At 34.9% G+C, this 25,635-nt stretch overlaps 3 protein-coding genes across 4 annotated transcripts; 2 read left to right on the top strand and 1 right to left on the bottom strand.

Annotated features, from left to right (window-relative positions):
- The first annotated feature begins 1,717 nt into the window (after window positions 1-1,717).
- On the top strand, window positions 1,718-3,499 carry LOC108368577 (alpha-tocopherol transfer protein-like). Its single transcript, XM_017623454.1, has 3 exons — window positions 1,718-2,143; window positions 2,198-2,570; window positions 2,652-3,499. Exons 1-3 carry the CDS (start codon window positions 1,836-1,838, stop codon window positions 2,907-2,909), a joined length of 939 nt encoding a protein of 312 aa, XP_017478943.1. The 5' UTR covers window positions 1,718-1,835; the 3' UTR covers window positions 2,910-3,499.
- On the bottom strand, window positions 3,404-16,501 carry LOC108368576 (aldehyde dehydrogenase, mitochondrial-like). The gene is made up of 4 exons (XM_017623453.1): window positions 16,089-16,501; window positions 5,152-5,300; window positions 4,982-5,078; window positions 3,404-4,923 (listed from the first exon to the last, which is right to left on the bottom strand). The coding sequence occupies exons 1-4, from the start codon at window positions 16,221-16,223 to the stop codon at window positions 3,730-3,732; spliced, it is 1,575 nt and encodes a 524-aa protein (XP_017478942.1). The 5' UTR covers window positions 16,224-16,501; the 3' UTR covers window positions 3,404-3,729.
- Window positions 16,502-20,593: 4,092 nt separating this feature from the next.
- LOC108368571 (alpha-tocopherol transfer protein-like) lies at window positions 20,594-23,073 on the top strand. Of its 2 annotated transcripts, none has more exons than XM_017623444.1 (4): window positions 20,594-20,684; window positions 20,910-21,284; window positions 21,348-21,720; window positions 22,787-23,073. In XM_017623444.1, exons 2-4 carry the CDS (start codon window positions 20,971-20,973, stop codon window positions 23,042-23,044), a joined length of 945 nt encoding a protein of 314 aa, XP_017478933.1. In that variant the 5' UTR covers window positions 20,594-20,684; window positions 20,910-20,970; the 3' UTR covers window positions 23,045-23,073. The 2 variants fall into 2 exon arrangements, with proteins under 2 accessions (XP_017478933.1, XP_017478934.1); XM_017623445.1 differs by having other exon boundaries at window positions 20,627-20,684; window positions 20,914-21,284.
- Window positions 23,074-25,635: the final 2,562 nt, after the last annotated feature.

Below are 25,635 nucleotides of genomic sequence, written 5' to 3'. Positions count from 1 at the left end.
ATAAAACTTTGTAACAAATTTTTAACATTTTTTAGTTTCGGAAATTTTTTTTTATATTTAAATTAATATTTTTTTTAATTTAGATACTGTGAAATTTTTTTTTAATATCAGATTTTTTTTTCAAAACTGTATTACAAAGAAACTTAATTTATTTAACAGGATTTTTGAATACATACATATGTAATTCTTTTAAATAATAATTGGTTTTATTTTTTAAAAGTAATTGTTAAGAAACATTAAGGGTATTCTGGAGTCTTGTAAAGCCCTTGCACGGGCGAGAAGACTCCTTTTATTTAAATCACTTATCCTAACGGATATGACCCCTAAAATAAAACTCATCAATTATTCGTTAAAATTGGATTTTTATTTTTGATCGTTACTTTATGATTTTTCTTCTTTCGAACAAGAATAACCGTTATTTTTGGATTTTCAGTTTTTCGATCATACCATTGTCATTATTTTCAGAGTTAATATTTTAGATCACAAAGTATTTAAAGCGATCTCTATTATAACGGCGAAATATGATCGAAAAAATAAAAATCCATAACAAGTATTTGTTTAACAAATTAAAAAAAAAAAAACTTTTGCAAAATTCCATCTTTTTAAATCAATTAATTTTTGTAAAAATTAACTTGGAAAACAATTGAAAGTAAAAAGTTTCGCTTGAACAGTTTATTACTAATAATAAGTCCATTAATTTTTATTTCCAATAACAATTTTTTAAGAATTTTTTTATAATCTTTTGTTTTGAGAAACTATTTTTGTAAGTCAATATATATACTGTTAAAGTTGGCTGTTGAAAAACATGGGACGATTTTTTTTTTTTTTTTCAATTTATCACTAAGGATAAAGCCAAAAATCTTTATTTCATATATACATTTTTTAAAAAGTGTGTTACGGATTTTGTATAATCTTTTTGTTATTTAAGTATTTTAATCAAATTTCAGTAAAAATTTAATTTAAAAAAATTGATTTTATTTTGAAAATCAGATCATCATCATTCATCATTTTTATTTTTTTCGGTCAAGAATAATAGTTCATTTTGGATTTTTATTTTTTCGATTAATTTTGGATCGATATTTATTATTTTTGTTTTGTTTTCGATCATACCATAACCGCTGTTTTCAAATTTAATTTGTTAGATCTAAAGTATGCGAAACGGTCAACGCTGTTAAATTACCTCTCTATGTGTGTCTAGAGATACCCCCTCCCTGTCTATAGGGAGTGCTTTTTAATGCAGTAAAATCACCATTTGTGAGTACACACTAGTCTACCCAGCGACGAGTCTTCTAAACGATTCATAACAGGGATGCGTCCTTTAATTATAACAAAAGGATATAGTTTTGAACAACTGAATAATCGAATAACGTGCAGGGGCAAAAGTAGAGAGTAATCGCGTTTGAAACACCCTTTATCAAACGCGCTTAATTATCACCCGATGAAGTACCCAATACTTGTAAGTGCTAAAAAAAGCTTAATAAGTAACACAAATGCATTTTCTCTTAATCAAATAAATGCAATAATAGTTATGCAATACAAACCAAAAAACAAACGCAGTTGCACTCATTTTATCTTTTCTAATGATAATAATCGTAAAAATTAATGAGACTAATACTAAATTAAACTATCTAACGAGCAGCGTTGGATGGCTGAAGTTCGTAGCAGAAGTCACTTTCCGTTGTACACTCACAACACATTTGTACATTGCAATACTATTTGAAGTAAATTGAATAGATATTATTGAGGTCATTTAACGCTTCAGCACCAGTTTGTGAATTAACGCAGCTCAGTGCTGAAGTAATACACAAAATCAAAGCAACGATAGCAACGCTCAAATGTCGCAATTGAATATACGGCCACTACCAGAAAATCTACAAAAAGTGGCAATCGAGGAGCTGCATGAGCGACCGGAGCGCCTACAAGAGGATCTACAGGCGTTGAAGAGTTGGGCCGACAAAGAGCCACATTTGAATGTACGTCCCGATGATCAGCTGTTGGTAGGATTTCTACGTGGTTGCAAATTCAGCCTAGAAAAGGCCAAGTCAAAGCTCGATTGGTTCTATACATTGAAAACTAAGTATCCTGATTTTTACACCATATCCGATGTGAATGATCCGACTGTACAGGAGCGCTTGCGTTATGGGTAAAATATGTGTGCTTTATAAGAAATGTATAAAAACTGAAATTTCTTCAACAGCTCTGGTTCGCTACTACCTACGCCATTGCATGACACTGGTCCACGAATTATGTTTATACGCGCCGGCAGTTATCCACCCGATAAGTATACGTTTAAGGAAATAATGGCAGTAGCGCATGCGCAACAAGAACTATGGATACGCGAAGATGATTATGCGGCTGTAAATGGTTTCATTGATGTCTTGGACGTATCACGTCTAACGGCAGCGCATTTGGCACAACATACGCCAACTGTTGTTAAGAAGATGTTAGTTTTTGCCGAACAAGCGATACCTTTGCGACAACGTGCCACGCATTTCATTAATATACCAGCAGGCTTCGAAAAGGTATTCAATATGCTTAAACCGCTGATGCCAGCCAAGCAGCAGGAGCGTGTAAGTGTTGAGTGATAATTTCGATGCAAAGAATATTGTATTAAACGGCAATAACATTGTTTTTATTTTCATCACCCATAGCTTCATTTACATGGCAACAATTTAGAGTCACTGTATGCGCATATACCACAAAAATATTTGCCCAAAGAATATGGTGGTGAAAATGGTTCTATTGAAGAGATTACAGAGCTCTCAGTACAATTCTTCTTGGATAGACGTGATTACTTTATAGAGGATCATAAATATCGGAATAATGAGAAGTTGCGTGTTGGCAAGCAGCCAGACTTTGATAGTATATTCGGCATGGATGGCACATTTCGAAAGTTGGATGTGGATTAATCGAAAAAAAACTATGCCGAATGGTAGTGGATAGTGGATAGGTTTATGAGAGAATTTTCGGACTTACAAGTATATGTAAATGGTGGAGATATACAGATTAATAAAGCAAAGCAAAGATGAGTGAGTTTGTTTAATTTAAAAAGTTATCAAATATTGACATTTGACTTGTTTGTGCGAGGCCTTTTGCTGCCAGAAATACACTCGTAGTTTTGTAACTGCCTGCCGAGGTGAAAGCTCTATTAGAATAAAACAAACGTGTACGTGGTCGGAACAGCAATTGACACAAGGTCGAACTGGGGAAGCACACATGTCTAACCACTAGGCTAAGGCGGCCGCTAATACTTTTATTCAGCTTTCTTTAAAGTAATATCTTAAATTTTGATTGGTTGATATTTAAAATATTGTAATCAATGAGCATTAAGAAAACTAATAAAATTAATCTTATAATTTGTGCAATTCGAGACCATTTAAAAAAGTACCTGCTCAAAACATCATATTTCGTTTTTTATATTACGTATAGAGTTTTATTTGTTTTATGTCATTGTACAGCTCATACGAAACTGTCGTATATTTGTATTTGTAGGTACTAATTTCACACATATGAACATACATATGTATAATAGTATGTTAGCAAAATATTTTATGAAATAGGTACTAGTAATTCAGACATATGTATACATGACAATGTAGAAAACTTGTGCGATTTTAAATTAAACTGCAATTTCCTTCCTCAGCCTTTCATTTAAAGACAAAACATACTACAAGTAGGTATTAGTAACAATCAGTGCGACATTCATAATCATCTCGCCGCTTTCGCCCTTTACGAGTTCTTCTGCTGAATCTTGACAATCACACTCTTCACCTCGGTATAGTTCTGCAACGCATATTCACTATTTTCTCGTCCATGGCCGGACATCTTGTAACCACCGAAAGGCATTTGTGCGCCAAAGGCATTGTATGTATTCACCCAGACTGTGCCGGCGCGCAAACCCTGCACGACATAGTTGGCCTTATCAATGTCGCGTGTGAAAACAGCCGCCGCCAAGCCGTAGTCGGAGTTGTTGGCACGCTCAATCACCTCATCCAAAGTCTTGAAGCGAATGAGCTGTTGCACGGGGCCGAAGATCTCTTCCCTCGCGATCGTCATGTGATCGTGCACATCAGCGAATACAGTGGGTTCTACGAAATAGCCGGGCAGATGGTTGGGACGGTTGCCGCCTGCTACTAACTTGGCGCCTTGCTTCTTGCCTTCCTCAATCATGCCGAGAATGCGTTGTAGCTGCTCTTGATCGACCTGTGGGCCCTGTTCAACATGCAATTCGAAGGGGTTGCCAAGCGTACGCTTCTTGGCACGCTCAGCGCTGCGTTCAACAAATTCATCGTAAATTCTATCTTCGACAAAGGTACGCGAACCAGCGCAACAAGTTTGTCCCATGTTGAAGAAGAGCCCAAAGTGTGCGGACTCCACAGCGTAATCCATATCGGTGTCGGCCAAAACAATATTCGGGCTCTTACCGCCTAACTCCAAAGTGACGCGTTTCAAATTGGTGTTTCCAGAGGCTTGCTGTATGAGTTTACCCACTTCAGTGGAACCGGTAAAGGCGACCTTATCGACATCGTAGTGATTGGCCAACGCGGCGCCAGCGTCGCCGAAGCCGGGCAGCACATTAACTACACCTTCTGGGAAGCCAGCTTCTTTAATCAGTTCAGCTATGTAGAGTGCAGTCAAGCTAGTCTGTTCAGCAGGTTTTAGTACAATGGTGTTGCCAGTAGCTAGTGCTGGTCCCAATTTCCAGGCCAACATGAGAATTGGGAAGTTCCATGGAATGATTTGGGCGCACACGCCAACAGGTTCATGACGTGTGTAAGCAAAGAAATCACCATCCATGGGAATGGTCTTGCCATGATTCTTATCAGCCCAGCCGGCAAAATAGCGTAAATTCTTGATAGCGACAGGTACGTCAACATTGTAGGCGACTGCATAGGGTTTGCCGTTGTCCAACGTTTCCAAACTCTAGAAAAGAATGAAGGTGAAGAAATGTTGGCGATGCAATAAAAAAAATGAAACTCACGGCCAAATAAACGCGATCACGCTCTATTAGATCAGCCAAACGATTCAAATGAACACCGCGGTCGGAGGCGTCCATGCGGCGCCATGGTGAACCGACCCTGTTAAAGAAAAATTAATATTTATGTTAATAATATTTTTTAACGATAGCGTAAATATAGTATAAAAGCTTACTTGAAAGCGTTGCGTGCGGCCTGCACAGCGATATCAACGTCCTCCTTGCCGGCACACTGGATTTCAGCGACTTGTTTTTCAGTAGTTGGATTAATGGAAGGGAATGTCTTTCCAGTTTTGCTCTTGTGCCATTCGTTGTTAATGAAAAGCTGTATAAAGAGAAATGTGGAAAATAGTGAAATGAATAATGATCATTGTCTTATTAATTACCTTATATGATAAGAAAACTAGATTTATGTCTTATGTTTTTAAATAAATATCAGACTCCCTGATGAAGACGTGAAGGACGCCGAAACGCGTAGGAGAGAGAAGGAAAAGTAAATTTTGCCTTTTGAATTTATCGGCCGAAAAGCTCCGCATACAACCCAATAACAAAACTAGATTTAGTTAGTGGTTTTAAACTAATATTTCGCACACAAACTGTTCTTCAGTATGCAAATTAACCTGAACTTGCAGAATTTTTTGACAACGGTTTATTTGAGATTTATTGCGGCAACATTATTATATTTTGGTAAGTAATGCTACGTGCTTTAAAATATCTGTTAGGTAGGTTTTCTTAAGCTCTCTATAGATTTTATATTTACGCATATATAGTAGAAGCTAACAGAGCTGGGTAAATGCAATTACATTACAATTACAATTACATTCCTCAGGAATTGTAATTAGGATTCAATTCCTTTAGTTCACTGCAAAGGAGTCGATTACTTTTTCAATTCCTTGAAGTAATTTCAAATGGAATTGTTTTTTTCTTTAATTCCATTACAAGGAATTTCATATTGTAATTGGAATAAATTACGTGCTAATAATGTAATTTCTTTTATTTCAATTCCTTTGAAAGGAATTGAAAATGTAATTTTTTTTTCCAATTCCTTTGAAAGGAATTGAAAATGTAATTGATTTTTTTCCAATTCCATTCCTCAAAGTAATTTAAAAAGTAATCGAAAAATTTATAAAAAAAAATTTTTTACTGTTGAATTGCTTTGTTAAATTTCCTGCTAGTATTTCATACAAAAAATTATTGCACTTTCACTTAACCCTTGCAAACTTGTTTATTTATCCATCGATTTTCATCGGTAGTAGTGTTTTAACCCGCAAAACAAGCAGAGTTTGGCTAGTCTATACTAATATATATTTTGAAAGGCGTTTTTTTTCTGTTCGCAAAGCTCGAGAAAGGCCGTACCGATTTTTTTGAAATTTCGGAATCTACTGCAGACTTTCCAAGGATGGTTATAGCTAAAAAAAGTTTCGATATAGAAAGGGGGCGTGGCACCTCCCATACAAACCGACTTTTTCAAACTGCATATATTTGTGGTAGAGGACTAGAACTGGGTATGGTGATATCTATATACATATATAAGACCAATTCCATACTCATGGACAAAAATTTTCATGGTTGGAGAATGGCGTGTGGCACCTCCCATATAAACCAAACTTTTCATATTGCATATTTCTGGAAGTGTTCATGGTAGACTGTAAGCCTTTTTAAAACTCTTTAGTTTGACACCCACATGCCAACATTGCATTTACTTTATCAATTTAACTGAGTTACAATTTCCAAATAGGTGGCAGCCCCCTCAAAAATATTTCCAACAATTATCTTTCTCAAACCTTTTTAATTTGATACCCATATTGTAATATTTTATTTATTTTATCAATGTAATTTAGTTAAATTTTCAAACAGATGGCAACCCTCCTCAAACATATTTTCGGCAGTAAGCCTTCTTAAAACTTTTTAGTTTGACACCCACATGGCAATATTTCATTTTTTTTTAACAATTTGACTGAGTTTAAATTTTCAAATAGGAGCCCACCCTCGTCAAAAATACTTCCAGCAGTTATCTTTCTTAAACCTCTTTAACTTAATACCCATATTGTAATAATTCATTGATTTTAAATTAATTAAATTTTAAAATAGGTGGCAACCCACCAAATTTTTGCGATATCATTGGTTCTGGTATTATACCGAATAATAAAAAAAATATTATTCAAATCGGTTCAGCCGTTCTCGGGTTTTGATGACCGTGACATACGAACACAACATTTTTATATATATATATAGATATACATGGAAGATGGCCAATGTGTGCTTTCGATTTTAATCTTTGACCACAACAAAAATTCCACATTGTATATTCGTGAATGAACTTTCAGTTTCTCGATTACTTTTACAATTCCTTTGAGTAATTGGAAAAACTAAAGTACTCTTGCAATTCCAGGTAATGGAATTGAAAAAAAATCAATTACATTTTCAATTCCTTTCAAAGGAATTGGAAAAAAAAATTACATTACTAGCACGTAATTTATTCCAATTACAATATGAAATTCCTTGTAATGGAATTAAAGAAAAACCCAATTACATTTGAAATTACTTCAAGGAATTAAAAAAGTAATCGATTCCTTTGCTGTGGACTGAAGGAATTGATTCCTAATTACAATTCCTTGTAATCTGTAATTGGGAGTAATTTAATTCCTAAAGGAATCATTACGACCCAGCTCTGGAAGCTAATCATAATCAATATATTTACATTTTAAATTGCAATAAAATATATTTGACATGAATAATAAATACATAAATAAAAGCATGATTTTTTTTTTTTTTATTCGAGAAGCAGATTGAGAAGAAATAATCTCCGAGCGTCTTTCTGAGGTACCTCTTATGTACATATAGCAAAGGCAGAAGCCCAAGTAGTGCCACTCCAAACAAGGTAGAAAAAATAAGAGAAGGCAGAGTGGAAGGCCTTTCGGAAGAGTTTTAATAGTACATAGATTGGCGCTTACACAATATGTTAGTGTTTGGCCGAGCTACTCCTCCGATTTGGTGTCACACAAAGTGGAGGGACCTCGGAAGAGCTTTTAGCTCCCGGAATTACCCTTCAGCCTCCGTTTTTCAATAGACATAAACTGCAGTTAAAGCTTGGTGGAAATTAACAATAAGATTTCGTTTATTAATATTATTGTCATTATAATAAGAGGTTCAATCCCACATTCCTCGGTCTAGATCTAGTAAAACTCTATAAAAAAAATTAAACTTCGCTCAGAGCGAGAGAGTAAAAGCAAAAAAGGCAGTAGCTTCTGGCAACTACAACATAAGGTCAGTTTAAACATTCTTCAATCAAAATTATTCTTACTTGCCTATAAATTTATTTCCGAGAATTCGCTTTCCAAGACAAAACATTTGTTACAAATTACTTGATTCATGAACAAGCATATCATTGCGGAATTATACCAGGTGAAGTAATTAGAACGAGAAGAAAGATTTTGACACTGCCTTATATGAAATATATATTTTATATATTTTAAAGGCAATAAAAGCTCTGATCCAGTACTCCATGAACTTACAGGATTTTACACGAACTTGCAGGAAGTTGCAGGAAAAATGTTCCCGTACTCCAAAATTCTCCAAAATTCTGTAAATGAGAGCGACTTTTGGAGAGTTGTGTAGAGAATGAAGTTGCAAGATTTTACCCGAACTTTTTCTCCTGGTAAAATCATGAAAAGTGTCAAGCAATTACTGGTTGACTTTTTTACAGGAAAAATGGATTTTTTGTACCCGTACTTTTTGTTGTTACTCACTTTTTACTCTCACTTCAGAGAGTAATTTTGCTGTTTGACAGTTTTACAAGATTTTTCACGAAAAATATTGGGTCAGAGCTATTATTTGACTATAAAGTAGCCGAATGTCAGAAAATAAAGCGAGAAAGCTGTTTTATTACTTCACCTGTTGCAGGCATATAAGCTCCAAATTTTGCTTTGAAGTAATGCTTATATTGTATCTAAACACACGCGGATCAAGTACGCCATTTGCTCTCTCAACAGTAAGTAAAATTTGGCGAGACTCCTGTTCGGGGGAGTGTCATACAGGAGTTTTGAAGAAAAGAAAACTAACCCCAAACCCATTCCACTGAGCCGCTTGGCAAAGTGGTTAGAGGTGGTGCACTAAAAGTTCCGGTTTCAAAAAACGTGACAATTATACGACATTCCCATGGCACATAATTCGCTCTCCCATTCGTAATTCGCTTTCTAATTACCCCCCTCCGAATTACGTAATTAACTATACAAAATTATGAGAGCGAATTAACTCCTTTATAGGTAATTCAAAACCAATTACCAATTACAAAACAAGAGAGAATGGAAAAAATAAAAACCAAGAAAGGGAGTAATTGAAGGGTTAAAAATGAACTGTCAAATCGAATTAAGAATGTGCTAAAGTATTTCAGAAGCGAACAACGTAATTGGCAGTGGCCGTGTGAACTTACCTTAAACCTACTGTTGAATCTGCTGGACCCATAAAAGTTAAATTTTTCCCCTGGCAAGCCTCTTTCAAGTTCTTTTCAACATAAGTGAACTATTTAGTGAATAAATAAACATGTAAAAAATAAAAAAAAAATTAAAAAAAAATAAAAAATTAAGTTATTTTTTCCTTATTGATATTTTATGTTAAAAAGTAGTTAGTTACAAGTCCTAACTTTTTTCGGCCATCGCCCTTCAAAAGTAGTTAGTCACGGACAAAGAAAATAACCAATTAAAAAGGGTAATTTTAGCTACAAACTAGCTCAATTTCCTGCAGGGCATGTAAATGACAAAGCACTTTTATATGAAAGCATTAACTCTATCCACGAGTACTAAGCAAATTTCGGAGCCGTACATAGTACATAGCGGGGAATAATAGGTAGATATTAAAAAGCACACACATATAGTTAAGATATTAAAATACAGAATGGTTATTTTTCAAGTAAAAAAACTTTGTAAAAACATCATTATCTTGCTTAATGAGTGGCGGAGTTGATACTTTTTGAAATGAAGTCATCATCAAATATTTAACATGTATATGTATGTCGGAAAAGGTTTATTCAAATTCGCCGCTACAGTAAAGGATTGAGGTTCTATTTGGAATTTGGCAACTCACAAAAGATTTTGCATGTGTAGCACGTAAAAGCTTTTAATTACTTACATAGATAATTTGCGATAATTTATTGTTCATTCATCATTATTGCCCCTATAAATAATATACATATGCACATCAAATAGGTAGTATTTATTGCTGTGAAAAAGAGAACACCATGAATTTATCAATTGTGCACGGATGTACCTACAGTGACGAGCAAAACTGTAACATGGTTTAACACTTTTTATTTCAGCCACCGCTATCTTTCCAAGTTCTAACGACATTCATACTTTTGTTGTATATTTTTATTGGTACACCCCTACTCCCTTTCTCATAAAGATTTGAAGTCAATCCAACAACAATAATAAAACCAGCAGACAAAAATGTAAATTAAGGCATATGTTACAGTTTTGCAGTTCTATATTTTTAATAACTTTTTGAGAATTTCCACAAAAAAAAAGAATTGTTAAGACAATGTTCAGTATACATTTGCTATTTTTAGTTCCTGGATGCAATTTGGCATACCTTATGTGTATCTCTGTAAAAATTCTGGAGGTGTAGCCTCCCATATATCCTTGGTGTGCTTTCACAGCTCATGTACTCCATTGGAAGGATTTGGATACTTAATAAGCTACGCTTTTAGTTGATTTCGCAAATTTTCGACGAGATTCATATCCGCGGATTGTGGAGGTCATTTCAAAATAGCAAATTTTTGCTTTTGCATCCAGTCTTTGCGAACATATGCAGTATGTTTTGGGTGATTTTTCAGCAGAAACTCTCATTTTTCGACTACATCTTGCAAATTTTGTTGAAATATGAACAGATACTGTTCTTTATGCATAATGCGTACTAACGGACCAACAATATTTTTGAAATATAACCCCAAATTATTATTGACCTACCACTGTGATTCACAGTTTGCCTTGCATGATGCGCTTAGGCTTAATTTGTGTCTTTGATCCAATACCATGTCCGGCCATCTGATTGAAAGGGATTAATTTAGTCTTGTCAGACCAACTAACCTTCAATTAAATCTTAAAAATGTGTTTTTTTATTGCATTTTGTAAGGGCTAACATATCCCAATAGGCAACGGTCCGGTTTTCGTGCATGTATCTTGATCAAAATGGTTTTTCCCTCTTTTATTATGACTTTGCGTTCAATTTGACAATTCTTCGCTTCGCTGTCTACTGATTTGCATTCGATTTTAAACCCTAAACGCTTCTGTAATAGTGGCTGCAGCGCTACTTACTACTAAGTTCACAAGATATCGGACCGTAATATTTTTTGGCAGACTTCGTTTGTCCTTAATAACATTTTAGGCAATTTTTTTTTCAGTCTTGACATTTTCACGTGGCGAGCTCCACAATTTCTTGCCACTTTTCTACGGCCCCGCGTTTCCGCAGTAAATCTATTATTTACATTCGTGTTTCCTGATTAACCATATTATTTACTGGTAATCTCTTCTTGAATAAATTACAATGCAGAAAAACGTCATCTGACTTCCAACTAAGTAAAAGATAACTGTAAAATGCAAAACTGAGAGTGAGTGCAAAAGTGTAACATTGGCCTTAATTTACATTTTTGCCTGCTGGTTTTATTATTGTTGTTGGATTTACTTCAAATCTTTATAAGAGAGGGAGTAGGGGTGTGCCAATAAGAATATGCAACAAAAGTATGAAAGTCGTTAGAACTTGTAAAGATAGCGGCGGCTGAAATAAAAAGTGTTACACCATGTTACAGTTTTGCTCGTCACTGTACATACATATGTACATATCTATGCCATAAACAATTTACTAACTCCGCAAGCATCAAACCAAAAATTTACTCCAGTTTTTTTCGTAGTTATAAGGTTTTCAAGTCAATAAATAATATTATTCTCCAACTTATTAAAGAAATTCCACGCTGGTAATTTTGAAATCCAAGATAATCCCCGGCCAAAGCTTATTATTTCGTTATACATACATATATAGGTATATATATACATACGTACCCTGCGAACCATTATTCAGTGTATTCTGAATTGTAGAGAAATTTTAAAGATCTCAAAGAGAACTCATTCGATTTTTTGCCGAATTTCCTAAAATGAAATAAACTGTGCACACTTCGATTCCTTTACGAAATTTCAGAAGAAATTCGGTAAAGCTATGAAAAAAGGCTGCTATGTGAAGAATTTCTTGCAGAATTTTCTTTATTTTTCATACAGAAATTTTTTACGAGTTCGTGTCAACCACTTCACATAATTTTCTTTGAAGATTCGTAATAAAATCGTTACAGAAATGAGAAACTCTAAAATAATAAGAAACATATTTTTTAACCGGCATAAATAATCGTATCATAAAAACGATTTGCTGTTCGAAGGCGGCACGGAACAATAGGTTCCTCTTACTTAGCACATTACAAGAATTTATATTTATTGTTTTTAAGCTTCAGAAAACCTCACCAATCTAAACATTTTAATACAAAATCAATTCTAATAAATTGTATGCATTAAAAAGTGCTTTCTCATTTTACTCTGTGCTACTAAGCTAATTTGAATGTCAACAATCAGCACATAAATATGTACATAAGTATGTACTTAAGTACTTAGTAAGCTGAACGCAGCTGAGCTTAGGTTTATCAGTTCTAAATATTTTTTAAAGTGACGGTTTATTTTTTTTTTCAAGCAATCTACCGTTATCAATAAAATTCTGCAAGATTTCCTTGTCAGCAAAAAGTGAATGCAATTTATTTTTTTATAGAATTTACTTGTAATCAAATTGTATGCTTGTCTGTGCTAGAAATGTGTATGTGTTTTTTTGCAAATCAGCAATTGAATTTACGCTTTGCAATGACAATAGATTTTTCGTCATGAATTTTAATAATTTAAAGCAAAATTTATTAATAATATATTGTCCAATCATCTGTTTGCCTGTTATTTTAAATTAAATGGGCAGCGTCTTTATCTATGCATTGTATGTGTGTAAATATGTATTTACTCGTACTATGATGTATTTGTAAGTATTATGTATACATAAAAAAAACAGTTGCAAAAAACAAGCATTTTAATAAACTACCTGAAATGACAGATGCAAAGTGCCGGTGTATTTGTCGTACATGGAAGTAGACACGTTTACCAAAAGAAAAAACATTTGCAGGCGAACCCTCCAGGAAAAGCCTAAGCACATCAGCGCAAAAGCTTTTGAAGCTAGACACAATTTGGGGGCCAAGCGATCCTTTGTGTACTTTAAACAGATTTTTGTTTGGTGATTTTTTCGCTTGAATATGCTTTCGTTATGCAGTTCATATCGGGTACAGTGGCGGAAATATAAGTAGAGAGGAGGCATTTCAGCGTTCTTTCGCTATTTCCCTTTCAATTATTTAATGTTTATTGTTTTTTTTACGAAAGTAGCTCGTTGTCTAACAAAAACCATGTAAGGAAAAATTTCAAACTTTGTACAAAGTTTAGGAAAATTCGACAAAGTATCATCAAAATTTTGAGATTTTTATTAAATTTATTAGAAACATTCTGAGTATGCAGTTTTGTAGTCCATTCAATTTTAGTATAACAAAGTGCAAATTTTATATGTATATTTTACAATATCTATTTTCTATCGACACTATACGCCGGATTTTATTCGATACTGCGATTTCCTGCAGACTGTTTAATTTATAACTAAATGTACAATAAACACACTGCGCAATGTGATAGCGCCGTTGAATTAGCTAATACATAATCGTAAAAAATTGTTTGTTTTCTTTAGAATGTGTGAGTTCTTGAGGGTAGATGTAAACAAAATTTGTAATTGTCTCCCGGTTTAAATGAGCGATTGTTATTTCAATGACGAATGGATTTTAAACAAAGAATTCAAACCGTGGCTGCTTAATGAAGACGAATATAGAAAGTATGTTCGACAGTTTTTTTTTTTGTTTGGAAGAAACTGCCCGAAAAAACTGCCAAATCTCAAAGCGATTGTTTACCAACTTCAAACTAGCACTTACTATGTATTTATACTACAATGACAACTTGTATCCAAATTTATGGAATGTTCTGAGTTTTGCACAAAGTCTAGAGATTTTTTGTAATGTTCTTTGTTGTAGCTGAACTACATTTTTATAAAAAAAAATCTCAGAAAAATTGTAATAAAAAATTTTCTATTTTCTATTTATTTCGGCACTGCACATACATACAACATGCAAGGTTCATAGAAAACAAGTTTACGACATCAGCCATGGCCGCCATCTTGATGACGTAGATGGCTAAATTTTTGGAGTTGCCAGATTGCTGAAAAATTATCTTATAAAAATACACTATTTTAGTCAAATATACATTTATTTCAAATATGGGTAACCCTGATATTTACCGTTTGACAATTTGCGTCGAAGTTTGTGATTTTTCTGCGTCATTGAGTTTATTTAAATTACTAAAAATTTAAGTGCGCTGTTTTTGATTGCAAAAATTACACTGAAAAAGGTAATTAAGGTTTTACCGTACGTTTAGAGATGAATTGCAATTTCGGTAGCGAAACTTTGGCAATGTTATGAACGCCTTTCATTTAAAAATACGCGAGTGCGTTCTGCTCACTGTCAACAATAAAATCACCAGCAATTTCAATTTGCATTCGATTTACACTTCATTTGTCACTATTGTACGAATATTATTATGTTAATCCAGTTTCACGTGAAGTTATAACATTTTATGTTGTTATAATAAGCTTTGCCACGATTTTATATCAAAAATGCCCGTTTGATTAGGATTCCTAAAATATGCTATACGGCAACTATATTTTCTGCGTTTTGTAAACTCTCCTTCTTCGTAAAATATTTCAGCCAATCAGAACTCATTTTGCAACTACGTCATTGGAGGAAAACAAATTTTTGACAGCACCATGTCGTAACCTTCTATTCTATGAACCTTGTACAACATGTATAGAAATTTATAATTTGGTGTGACTTTGACTTTAACTTTAATTTATCTTTTAAGTTATTTGATAGTATTATCATGGAAGTTTCGTTTTATGAAAATGTGTGTGTATGTATCTATGAAATTTAATATTGTTTTGGTGTTCTATTCTATAAACATCCGGACTTATTTTGGAGTCAGAAAAGTCTCAGGATACCCAATTTTTCTAAAAATTCTAAATAAAAAGCTGAGAATTTTTGGGTGCAAATGCTGAAGTTTGTTGAATTTTCATCATTATTGTACAAGTTTGAAATGTAGATCTACATATATGGCACTGGTTAGGTAAAGTGCTAAACTTCTATAAAAAAAAATATAAAAATTTCGGAGCATCCCTCTATCAAATGAATTCAAGAATCATGAGATGCTCGTATAAATGTACATGAATTCGTTAGGGTTGAAAATTAGCATGCGAGGAACTCTAAAATTTCCCGCAGGGTTGGTTCAATTGGTGGCACAGTGCATATGCGAAACATAATAGGATGCGCGATGAAAGGCGAACAACATGACTAGCAAAATTCAAAGGCATTGAAAAAGAAAAAGGTACACCAAACAAAAAATTAAAAAGTACATTATTATAAAAAAACAAATTTCGCGACCGGCTGTCGAGAAATACAAACCAACATATACATGCATACATATGTATGACATGTGGTTAATATTCTGTTCTCACTTTGCAACTTAGAGAAAAGCTCTGGCAATACAAATAACAATACTATAGGCAAAGCGAATAAAACGAAAATGACCAAGAAACGTATTTTCTCGATGTTTTTTTTGTACGCTACCTAGCACCTAAACTGAATTCCTGTACTGAATCCAATCCAAGATTGCGGCTACAAAAACCTGATTTCGATTTCAAGTGGGGGCGGGAGCAGCGCAAAATTAAAAAAGGAAAAAAAGTAAATTCAGATAGCCGTTCAGGAAATTTTATAATAAGATATTTAAATATAAGGAAATAAACGTTCAAGTGATTGTTAATATGTAGATTAATATAAACATGCACCTACATATAATGTATATACAATATGTATACATAAATATTTATTAATACTTATATACCTATATATACTATAAACACTTGTAGTTAAAATAACAAAAATGCGCATTGTACTTACCCCTGTATAAAGAATCTCCGGTTCAATATGTGGATCTGGCACCAGACTGGAATATTTGGCTACCGCTCCATTCAAAGCACCAGCAAGTGATTTGCCGGACGACATTAGCGCGTTACTTCTCAACAAACGCAACATTTTCTTAAGCTACTTTACACTTTTTAAGCACAAAAAGAAACTAAAGAATTAGTTAAGACTTAATGCCTCTGTTTAGAAACGTCAAATAATTTATTCTTTCGATTGTGCGAATTATTTTCTCATTTCCAATTGCTTTCGCAAGCACACTTAACCGTTTGCTTTGAGGCGCTTTAAGCAACTGATGGTCGAGGAGGTGGTGCCTCACATAAGTATGCACATATATTTTTGATATTCTGACGGAGAAGTCCGACCGGGTGAGTAGTTGGGGGGATGATAGGTAAAACTCATGGCAATGGCTGATAGTGACAGCTGTTTTGAACTCGGCTGGGTACAGTTGTCATGGAGCTTTTTTTTTAATGGGAACACTGGTGATGAGACGTTACTATTTGGATTATTGACTGAAAGCTTTTAAGTGTAATTCTATAATTCTACTAGCCAATGTCCACTTGCTTTGCGGCGTCTGATAAGAGCTTACGAAAAATTCTTAGCTTAGGTCGAAACGACTAAAGAGCTGAACCCTCTTCAGACATAGGCCCGAATATTAGCGCTGTGACAGCACCGTGCGACTGTCAATTTTACACACGAAAAAAATCAATATATTCACAAAACTGGGGCCAAATATAGTAAAACTGCGATTTTAGTTTTTCTCTAGTAGTTCTCTCTGACGTCAGGATTTTTTTTAAAGGACTTTGAAGTTTCTAGAATATGATTGAATAAAAAAATTATTCAAAAGATGCGGTGCATTGTAGAATAACAATAAGGATATCAATTAAAAGGAAAAATTATGTAGATTGGAAAAAAATTTTATTTTTGGGTGCACCAGGACGAATAAGTATTGAAAATGTCTTTTCAAAACTTTATCCTTGAATATCCTTGGAAATTTCCAATATTTATTTTTGAAAAAAATATATGTCAAGGACTAATATGTTAACTACCACATCCTCGAGTTTCGTCCTTCTAACTTTATTAGTTTTAGATAAAAAGAATTTACACTTCTCTGTATAAGATATTGATAGTTACAATATACATAAATGAAGATTAGGGATGTGCCGGGTATCCCGTAGATATCCGGAATCCGGCCTATCCGGCCGATTATAGAAGATTCAATTTAGAAATTTAACCCAGATTTTGTATTTTTGTAATCCAATTTAATAGTATCTAATTAGTAATCAGAGTTAACAATTTGTATATTTTTCATTATGAAAAGAAGCATTTCCGCATTATCGGGGAACAACCTATTTCTATTTTCAACATAAATGTTACCCGATGAANGGTTCTGTATAATTTAAACAAAAATTAACGTAAGAAAACAAAACATCTTGATTGTTCAAAATCAAAGAATTTGATGAAGATTGTGTTTTGTTTGTGTATAAGATGCCATTTTTCACTGCGATAGCATCGCACAGATGTGTGTGTAATTGTGTTTTCGAAGTGGTAAATTCTGTAGCATCAGAAACGGTGCGGAGGTCGAGGTGAACTCGAGCCGACAAAAAAACAATATTGTGAAATTTATTAAGAAGTGCGAGTCAAAATGCGAGTCAAAAGTGCGAGTCAGAAGTGCGAGTCAAAATGCCTACATCTTAGCCTGGCGAAGGTTGGACAGTCTAAAAGAAAGTATGAAGATGATTCCACTTCATCTTCCTCTTGACAGCTGATACAAAAAGATCAGTTAAAATTCCTAGTCTGGCCGCATGAATACCAATTACAATAGCCCTTGAGAGGTAACGTGTTTTAAAGTGCCCTATAAAAACATTTGCTACAGCACAGAAACGTCTTCTTTTCCTTTTTTATGTCAAAAAAGTACCCGGTTTCCCTTAGCCTAATAGCTGTTCGTGCTGCGGCAATTCTGTCCTCCGTGTTCTACATATGTATGTTAAACGCCAGTGTAGATGTGGTTCCTAATGCTCAGCTAATTGCTTTTTTACAAGTGTAGACAAGGGCGCCTTGAAACAATATAGGTCTAAATCTAGTTTCCTAGAGCTAATGAATTAATTTGGGCGGGAGACCCCGCCTTTTACCGTTATCTCCCCTACAGCAGTACAAGGCAACCGACTCGTTTCCTAGTCTTTCTTCAATGTTAGGCTTCTACGACAGCTGCGGGTGATCGCCCACCTAGTTACCTGGTACAGGTAACTTTGAGCCAGATCAAAAGGGGTGTATGGAAATCGTCCTTTAACCAAAAGTTCCACATCATCTACATGGGCAATCACCCGACAGCCCCCTTTTTCCAGTTCCTCTAGAAGGTCGTTTACAACCGCAATCTAGAGCAGGAGAGAGGGGACACCAACTTGTGGAATGCTCCTATAGACTCTTCACTGAGTGCAAACGCTCCCCTACTCCGTTCTGTCACGAAGTGAGTTGTAGATAAGCCTTATTAGGTTGGTTTCAACCCTCTGGTTATGAATATGCTTGACTATTGCCTCTAAAGTGACATTGTTGAAGTCCCTCTCGATATCAACGAAGACCCCTACTGCATAATCTTCATGCGTGAAGGTTTCCTCTGACCACTTTACCAATGTGTGCAGGGCGGTATTCACCGACCTTTTCTTGCAATAAGCATACTGAGCTCTTGAAAGACTGTCACGAGGGATCGTGTTTCTAATTTACAGGCCTATTAGTCTCTCTAGCGCTTTTAGCAAAAGCCTTTTTAACAAAAACGAAGAGACTGATAGGCTTAAAATCCCTAGGGGGAAACATGAGGGCATTTTCTGGCCTTCGGGATGAACGCAACACTGACTACCCTCCAAGCCTTGGGGATGTACCCAGTCCTCACGCAGTTCGCATAAATAGGACCCAATCAATTGCACGACACCTTCAGAGCCCTTTGCAGCTGCGCAGGTATGATGCCATCGGTCCCCGGCGACTTTAATGGTTTGAACGAATTTATCGCCCAGGTCATGTGATGATCGTCCAGAAGATCGGAGAAGTACAGGACCAGGGGGAGATTCTGTAACCAGTTAGTGACCATTTTCAAATCGCTATCGCACTTTTTGACGCAAAACCTTTATATCATGCATCAAAAGGTGTGATGAAAATCCAAAAATTGTCGCTAACTGGCTACAGAATCTCCCTCCTGAAGTACAAAATATCTCAAAGAAGTACATTTGACTGTACTTCGAAGTACGAAGTACAAGAGCGTTAAAAGAAGTACTGTACTTCCGAAAGAAGTCACATTACGTATGATATACCTACGGTTTAAATAATTTATTTGTTTTGTATACAAGGGCGTTGCCAGCCTTTCATCTAGGGGCAGGAGTTTATATAGAGGGAAAAAATGTTTATATATATACATATTTTCTTTTGTGTATATTAAACGAAATTTTTGGATTTGAGAAAATATAAGTTTTCTTATAGCCTTTTTAAAAATCGGTTAGTAATTTTTTTGTTTAAAATATGTTTCTTTATAAAAAAAAATGTATTTTATGCTTTCAAGTGTTTTTCTATACAAATATGCTCAATAAAATGTTGCAATATTTTCATCTGGAGAATTGTCATCTTTTAAATTATGTCCAAAAAAGTCTTGTGACGTGGAGCGTTCATTTGCAATACATATATGCATGTATGTATGTACAAAAACTTTTTATGCGATAATCGAAAAAATGTTCGTTAAGTATATTTTTAATATTTTGGAGTCATTTTAATGATCATATAGTTAAGTTTTTTTTTGCATATTTTTGTCTTACCTAATCATCAATCCAATGGCTGATGCAATACCAATGCGTCATTGTGAAATTATCTTTTAAGTAAAAAATTTTAAAAGTTATTAATAACATAGAATCATTGGCATAAACGGTCAGTTAGTCAGTGAAAGAAGCTGAATACACAAGCTGAGCCTCGGGGTAGGCTATTGTATTTGTTGCTTAAGTTTGTGTTCGAACGACAATATTTAGTTGATCTCGATCTCCTTTTGTTTTCCCGGTTGAACTTTGCGTGACTGCCGGCTGTGCCAATCTATGTATATCGTGTTTCACCACTTCAAATTCAATACTTTATACGATTGAATTAAAGTTGCTCACGACGCGTTAAGCTTGCCATAATACGGATGCCCCCAGGTCATAGGGAGTCGACCCACAACTCGCAAATCAGTCTACCGTCCACCTAGTGCACGCCCACGTACGCCCCGCTAACATCCTTTGATAACGCCTGCTTGCAGCTGCCGGCAAATTCACCAGCCACCTGCCAATACACCAGTCGCCTGCCATACTACGAGCCGCCTGCCATACTACGAGCCGTCTGCCACACTACGAGCCGCCTGCCAATTGACCAGCCTTCCAGCCGCCTGCAAATCCACTGGATGTCCGTAAATTCACTAAACGTCCGTAAATTCACTAGACGGCTGTAAATGGAATTCAATAGAAAAATCTAGAGTCCATTTTCTGGGTGTAATAAAGCACGCTACGTTTGACACTACGATTTTTCTACTGGCATGCTGCCTACAAGCGATCATATTTAATAAACTGTGTAAGTATGTTCATATTTTGTATTGGAATTGATCGCTAGCGTGGAAAACATGTACTACGTACTTACGAACAAAATATCGCATTCGCTATGTACACACATCCATATTTTTATCGCGACAATTTTATCTGTGAAGCTTTAATGTGTGTATATGTATGTATATATTTCTAATATCTAATCAAAAACACAATTCACTTGTAATATTACCGTACTCGGGAAATCATCAAGGCAGTGTCTACAGCATTTAAAACTATTTCTGGCGTAAACGAAGTCGTGAAAAATAACGAAAATGACCACGCCCACCCTAGATATACGCACACTAACACCTGCGCTACAACGAAAAGCGATTGCCGAATTAAATGAGGTGCCCGAGCGTCGGGCCGTGGACATCGCTGCATTGAGAGAATGGTTGCTAAGGCAACCACATTTGAAGTGCCGCATGAGCGATCAATTTCTTGTAAGCTTCCTGCGTGGCTGCAAATTTAGTCTGGAGAAGGCGAAACGAAAACTGGATCAATACTATACTTTGCGTACGGCGATGCCCGATTTGAATCAACACAACTTTGTGGATGATCAACGGCTGCGCGCCATTATACGTTTGGGGTAAGCGAAAATTTCATATCCTTTACTTAGTATAATCGTACAAATTCCATATAAAATCTGCAGCGTTACGCTTTACTTGCCGCTACCGCTAATGGAGGATGGCCCATGCTTAGTGTTAATGCGCCCTGGCAAATACGACCCCAACAAATTCAATATGACTGAAATATTGCGCGCCAGCTTCATACTGCAAGATATCTTTTTGATAAGCAATGATAATTTGATTGTGGGTGGTTTTATGCAAATCGGCGACTTTGAGGACTTCACCATGGCACATTTCGTTCAAATGAGTCCAACACTTATGAAGCGCTTTAGCTTGTATGCCGAAGAAGGTATGCCGATGCGCATTAAAAATTCACATTTTTTCAATACTGGCGCCGTATTCGAGAAAATGTTTGCCGCTGTTAAATTGGTGATGCCAGCGAAGATGGTCGAAAGGGTGAGTTTGGGAGGGTAATGGGGATTTTTGAACATAATTTAGTTTTGAATTTTTGTGGCGTGATACGGGGTAAACTTAGAGCATTATTTTAAATCGTATTCTGTTCATTTATTTCTTTTAGTTCAGAAGTTATATTGGGCTCAAAAATAGGCGCTGATTTTTTGTGTTTTTGGGGTCCCTCCTTTTACTGTAGAATGGCTTTTGACTTTCGTTGTAAAAGTTATTCCTCGATAAATTACGGATAATCGAGTTTCTTTTGAATGGGAGCCTTTTATTTTTAGTTTAAATTAGTTGATTATGATGACAGAATACATATTAAAAAAAAAACATTGGATGGGGCAAAAACTGTTTGGTTAAAACTTGTCCCAGTGAGTGCATGGTGTTTTTTGTTTAATATTTGCAATGTTTTCGAAACTAAAATTTGTTTGTTATTTTTTTGTAAAAATATGGTCCAAATTTTCAAACTTTATACAGAACTTAGAAAAATTCACCGAATAAATTTTGAACTTTTTAATCTGAATTTAAAAAAAAAATTTCGGTACGCAGATAGATCGGCTATGTCATTCAGTGCAACAAGTGCAAGTTTTAAGCGGATTTTGCGGTCTTATGCATATAACAATTGCAATTTATAAAATATAGCGTTATTTTTTTTTTTATTTTGTTTGCAAACGGTCATGCGCATTTTATTCTACAAAAATTCCTTTTTATAAGGTAAAAAGTGCAAAAATCCGTCAGCAATAAGAAATCAATAAATATCAACGCGATTTTAAAGCCGCTTAAAACTTGCACTTGGTTTACTAGAATTGAAAAACTGATCTATCTGCGTATTCAATATTTTATTTTTTTTTAAACAGATTCAAAAGTTCAAAATTTAGACGAAATTTCGTTGCATTTTTCTAAATTCTGTATAAAATTTGTAAGTTTGGTTTATGTGGTTTTGATTAAAGCATGAACAATATTTTTATAAAAAAAATAGCAAAAAAAAATTTTACCTTGAAAAACATTGCATAAAATAAATAAATAATAATAAATTTAAATTTATTCACTGCTCACCTCTTTTTTACAGTTCCAAGTGCACACCACGTTTGAATCGCTTTGCGAAGCCGTACCTAAAAAATATTTGCCGAAGGAATATGGTGGTGAGAATAGCAGCATTGAGGAGATTGTTGCTAGAACTGAGCAGTTAATTTTGGAATACCGTGAATATTTATTGGAAGAGAAGTATTATGGTGTTGATGAGAAGTTACGTGTGGGAGGCGGTTCAATTAATACCGAACCATTATTTGGTTTAGAAGGTACATTTCGAAAGCTGGATGTGGACTGAAAAAATAGCAAATAAGAAATTAGAGTTAAGAAAATTAGGCTTTCAGTGGTAATAAGTAAACAGGGAAAATACGTACTTTTAATAAAACTGCAGATTGAAAATACTGTCGCTTTATTGTTGAAAAAACACTGTTCAGCCCATTTCTCTGAAGGCTGGGAACTTTGTATAGAGATAACAGTGTGGTAACTCAGTGAAATGTAGCTTCTGTTGGGCACCCTTGTTTGTGTTTCACTTTTATCTTCTTTAAATCATCGGTTAAGAACGGATTATTACCAATCATGCTAGAGAAAGCTTCCGAGGGTATTTAATACTAAATCCTGTCCCGATAATTTAGAAGAAGGTTAAAGTATTGTCGTACTCCCGACATGCCTATCTAAAATCAAAGTCAACTGAGACCGCCCTACTCGAAGTGGTGGCGTGAATCGTAGCCCTACTAGTATCGTAGAAATTTCCTACGGTTATCAGTGAAATTATTGATACTTAGCGCTCTAAGTAAAGCAGATCCCTGGATCATAACTCTTTACTTAGTGAGAATCCGAAGAAAATTGTCCTGATGCTCTTTACAAATAAAAATATTACCATTTTTACTAAAAAATAAATTCGAGGGCGCAATGAAATCCTACCCAGCGAGACCCCGAACGTTCTGCTCTTTTTAATCAATTTTTATCAATTCGTGCGAATAAATATTTGAACCACGAGAGCCGTTTTCCATAATTCTTTTTCTAACGAAAATGTGGTACCTTCAGGGCAGCCCCATATTTGGTTTAGTTCCAATAATTTCATCATGAAGAAACTAACGGACCTACCAAATTTTTATAGGGCAGTGAATTTGGTTTTTTTAATTCACTTGTATTAACGACAGATATTTTTTATTTGTTGTTTTTTTAACAGCTACTATAGATAATGAGCTTTTGGTTAATGGAAATAGAGGCAATTCCTCACCATGCCATTCTTAATAGACCACCCTCTGATATACGTATGTATAAGCGAGTTATATATACTTCGCTCAGGCTACTGCAGCAGGTTAAACTCGTTCATACCTGATCAGAGTAAAAGCAGATGTGCGAAACGAATGCTCGGCACGCCGAGAGATCTCATGAGTCCAGACATCTCTTTGCATATCCACTGAGCCCCACTCTTCTAACGCCTCTGTCCTTAAGTGCTGAACACATTGAAAACGACGAGCTACAGGCCACAGCTTCCAATTTGTTATCTTCATTTCTAAACGCTTTGTCGAAGGCGACAGGATTTTTTTGAACGCGGCAGCGACATCATTTGTATGAGTTTGACATAAAAGAAGAGGAAATAGAAACTTATCTGTCGCTGGAAAAATCGAAATAGATCTAATCTGGCCACAACTACAGTCGTCGCGTAGCCCTGTCGTCGTTTTTTTATGGAGGGTGTTGTGTATTTTCTTCTAATTATCACACATGATCAAAATTGCACTTTCTTAGACTACAATTTAATGGGCTACAGAACTGCATACTCGAAAATTTTCTAGATCTTCTTATTAAAAATTTGAAAAAATTTTGATGGCAATTTTTTGAAGTTTGATAAATTTTTTGTACATCTTTTGCAAGCTTTGAAATTTTTATAATTATAGTTTCTGTTAGATTTTGAATTATATTTTAAATTATATTTATGAAAATTATTACAAATAAAAAAAATAAACATAATTTGCAAACAATATCATTTTGAATTTCGTTTCTAATTAGCTGAACGCAGGCGTATGTATGTATGTACATGTGCATATAAAACATTTTGCACTTGGTGCATATTTTTTCAGTTAACCAGGCGGCTATTCGGGCGCTTTCCTCTTCCTTGGTTAGGTCGCAACTTGTGGGGGACTGTAGGAGAGAGTTGGTTTCAGTTTTTTATCAATTTGAAGTTATTCTAATATAGGCCGCAACTTATAGGAACTAGCCTCACAGTATTCAAAAATAATTGCTAAGAATTATTATTTACTTAGCTCAATTTTAAACAATCCATTTATCATTGTATTTGAATAATCCAATTTCAGAGTGCTACGACTGACGCTGTGATTTTCCTACTGGCATTCTGACCACATGCAATCAAATTTAATAAACTGTGTATGCACATGCTAAGTATTGCAATTGATCGTTGGTGTGGCAAATACAAACATAGATATCGCACTTTAATTCAAAAACAGTCATAACTAAAAAAAATTTCAAAATAGATTTTTTCTCATAAAACAGTACACAGACCATATTTCTAACATCCACTAAAATGTCTTCTTCTTTAACCGAAAACAAAAAACAATTAAGACTGTATTTGTTTTGCTCTTGTCGCTGGCGCAGCATCAACAGTTTTTGCCTCTACTAAACATTTGGAATTTTTTGAGTTGGTCCTATTTTTGATTTAGGTAGCGATATGTACAAGTACCTCTAAGCAAAATAAATGAACAAAGAGTATTGCATTTGTAATGCACACACACGTCAATATTTGTAATCGCGACAAATTTATCTGTGAGCCTTTAATGTAACGGGTGATTTTTTTGAGGTTAGGATTTTCATGCATTAGTATTTGACAGATCACGTGGGATTTCAGACATGGTGTCAAAGAGAAAGATG

This window comes from Rhagoletis zephyria, unplaced genomic scaffold, assembly GCF_001687245.7.
Source record: "Rhagoletis zephyria isolate East Lansing unplaced genomic scaffold, Rhagoletis_zephyria_1.1 Rzeph_scaffold_03195, whole genome shotgun sequence".
Classification (NCBI taxonomy): Eukaryota; Metazoa; Arthropoda; class Insecta; order Diptera; family Tephritidae; genus Rhagoletis; species Rhagoletis zephyria.
The sequence above is the reverse complement of the archived record's forward strand: the minus strand, read 5'-3'. Positions and strand labels throughout refer to the sequence as shown.

What these genes read in the sequence shown, in the direction of transcription:
- LOC108368577 (XM_017623454.1), top strand. Translation starts at nt 1,836, where the DNA reads ATGTCGCAATTGAATATACGGCCACTACCAGAAAATCTACAAAAAGTG. An exon ending in CAGGAGCGCTTGCGTTATGG is followed by an intron (nt 2,144 to 2,197) that starts GTAAAATATGTG and finishes TTTCTTCAACAG; the next exon opens with CTCTGGTTCGCTACTACCTA. An exon ending in CAGCCAAGCAGCAGGAGCGT is followed by an intron (nt 2,571 to 2,651) that starts GTAAGTGTTGAG and finishes CATCACCCATAG; the next exon opens with CTTCATTTACATGGCAACAA.
- LOC108368576 (XM_017623453.1), bottom strand. Translation starts at nt 16,223, where the DNA reads ATGTTGCGTTTGTTGAGAAGTAACGCGCTAATGTCGTCCGGCAAATCA. An exon ending in CGGAGATTCTTTATACAGGG is followed by an intron (nt 5,301 to 16,088) that starts GTAAGTACAATG and finishes CTCTTTATACAG; the next exon opens with CTTTTCATTAACAACGAATG. An exon ending in GTGATCGCGTTTATTTGGCC is followed by an intron (nt 4,924 to 4,981) that starts GTGAGTTTCATT and finishes ATTCTTTTCTAG; the next exon opens with AGTTTGGAAACGTTGGACAA.
- LOC108368571 (XM_017623444.1), top strand. Translation starts at nt 20,971, where the DNA reads ATGACCACGCCCACCCTAGATATACGCACACTAACACCTGCGCTACAA. An exon ending in CGCGCCATTATACGTTTGGG is followed by an intron (nt 21,285 to 21,347) that starts GTAAGCGAAAAT and finishes TAAAATCTGCAG; the next exon opens with CGTTACGCTTTACTTGCCGC. An exon ending in CAGCGAAGATGGTCGAAAGG is followed by an intron (nt 21,721 to 22,786) that starts GTGAGTTTGGGA and finishes TCTTTTTTACAG; the next exon opens with TTCCAAGTGCACACCACGTT.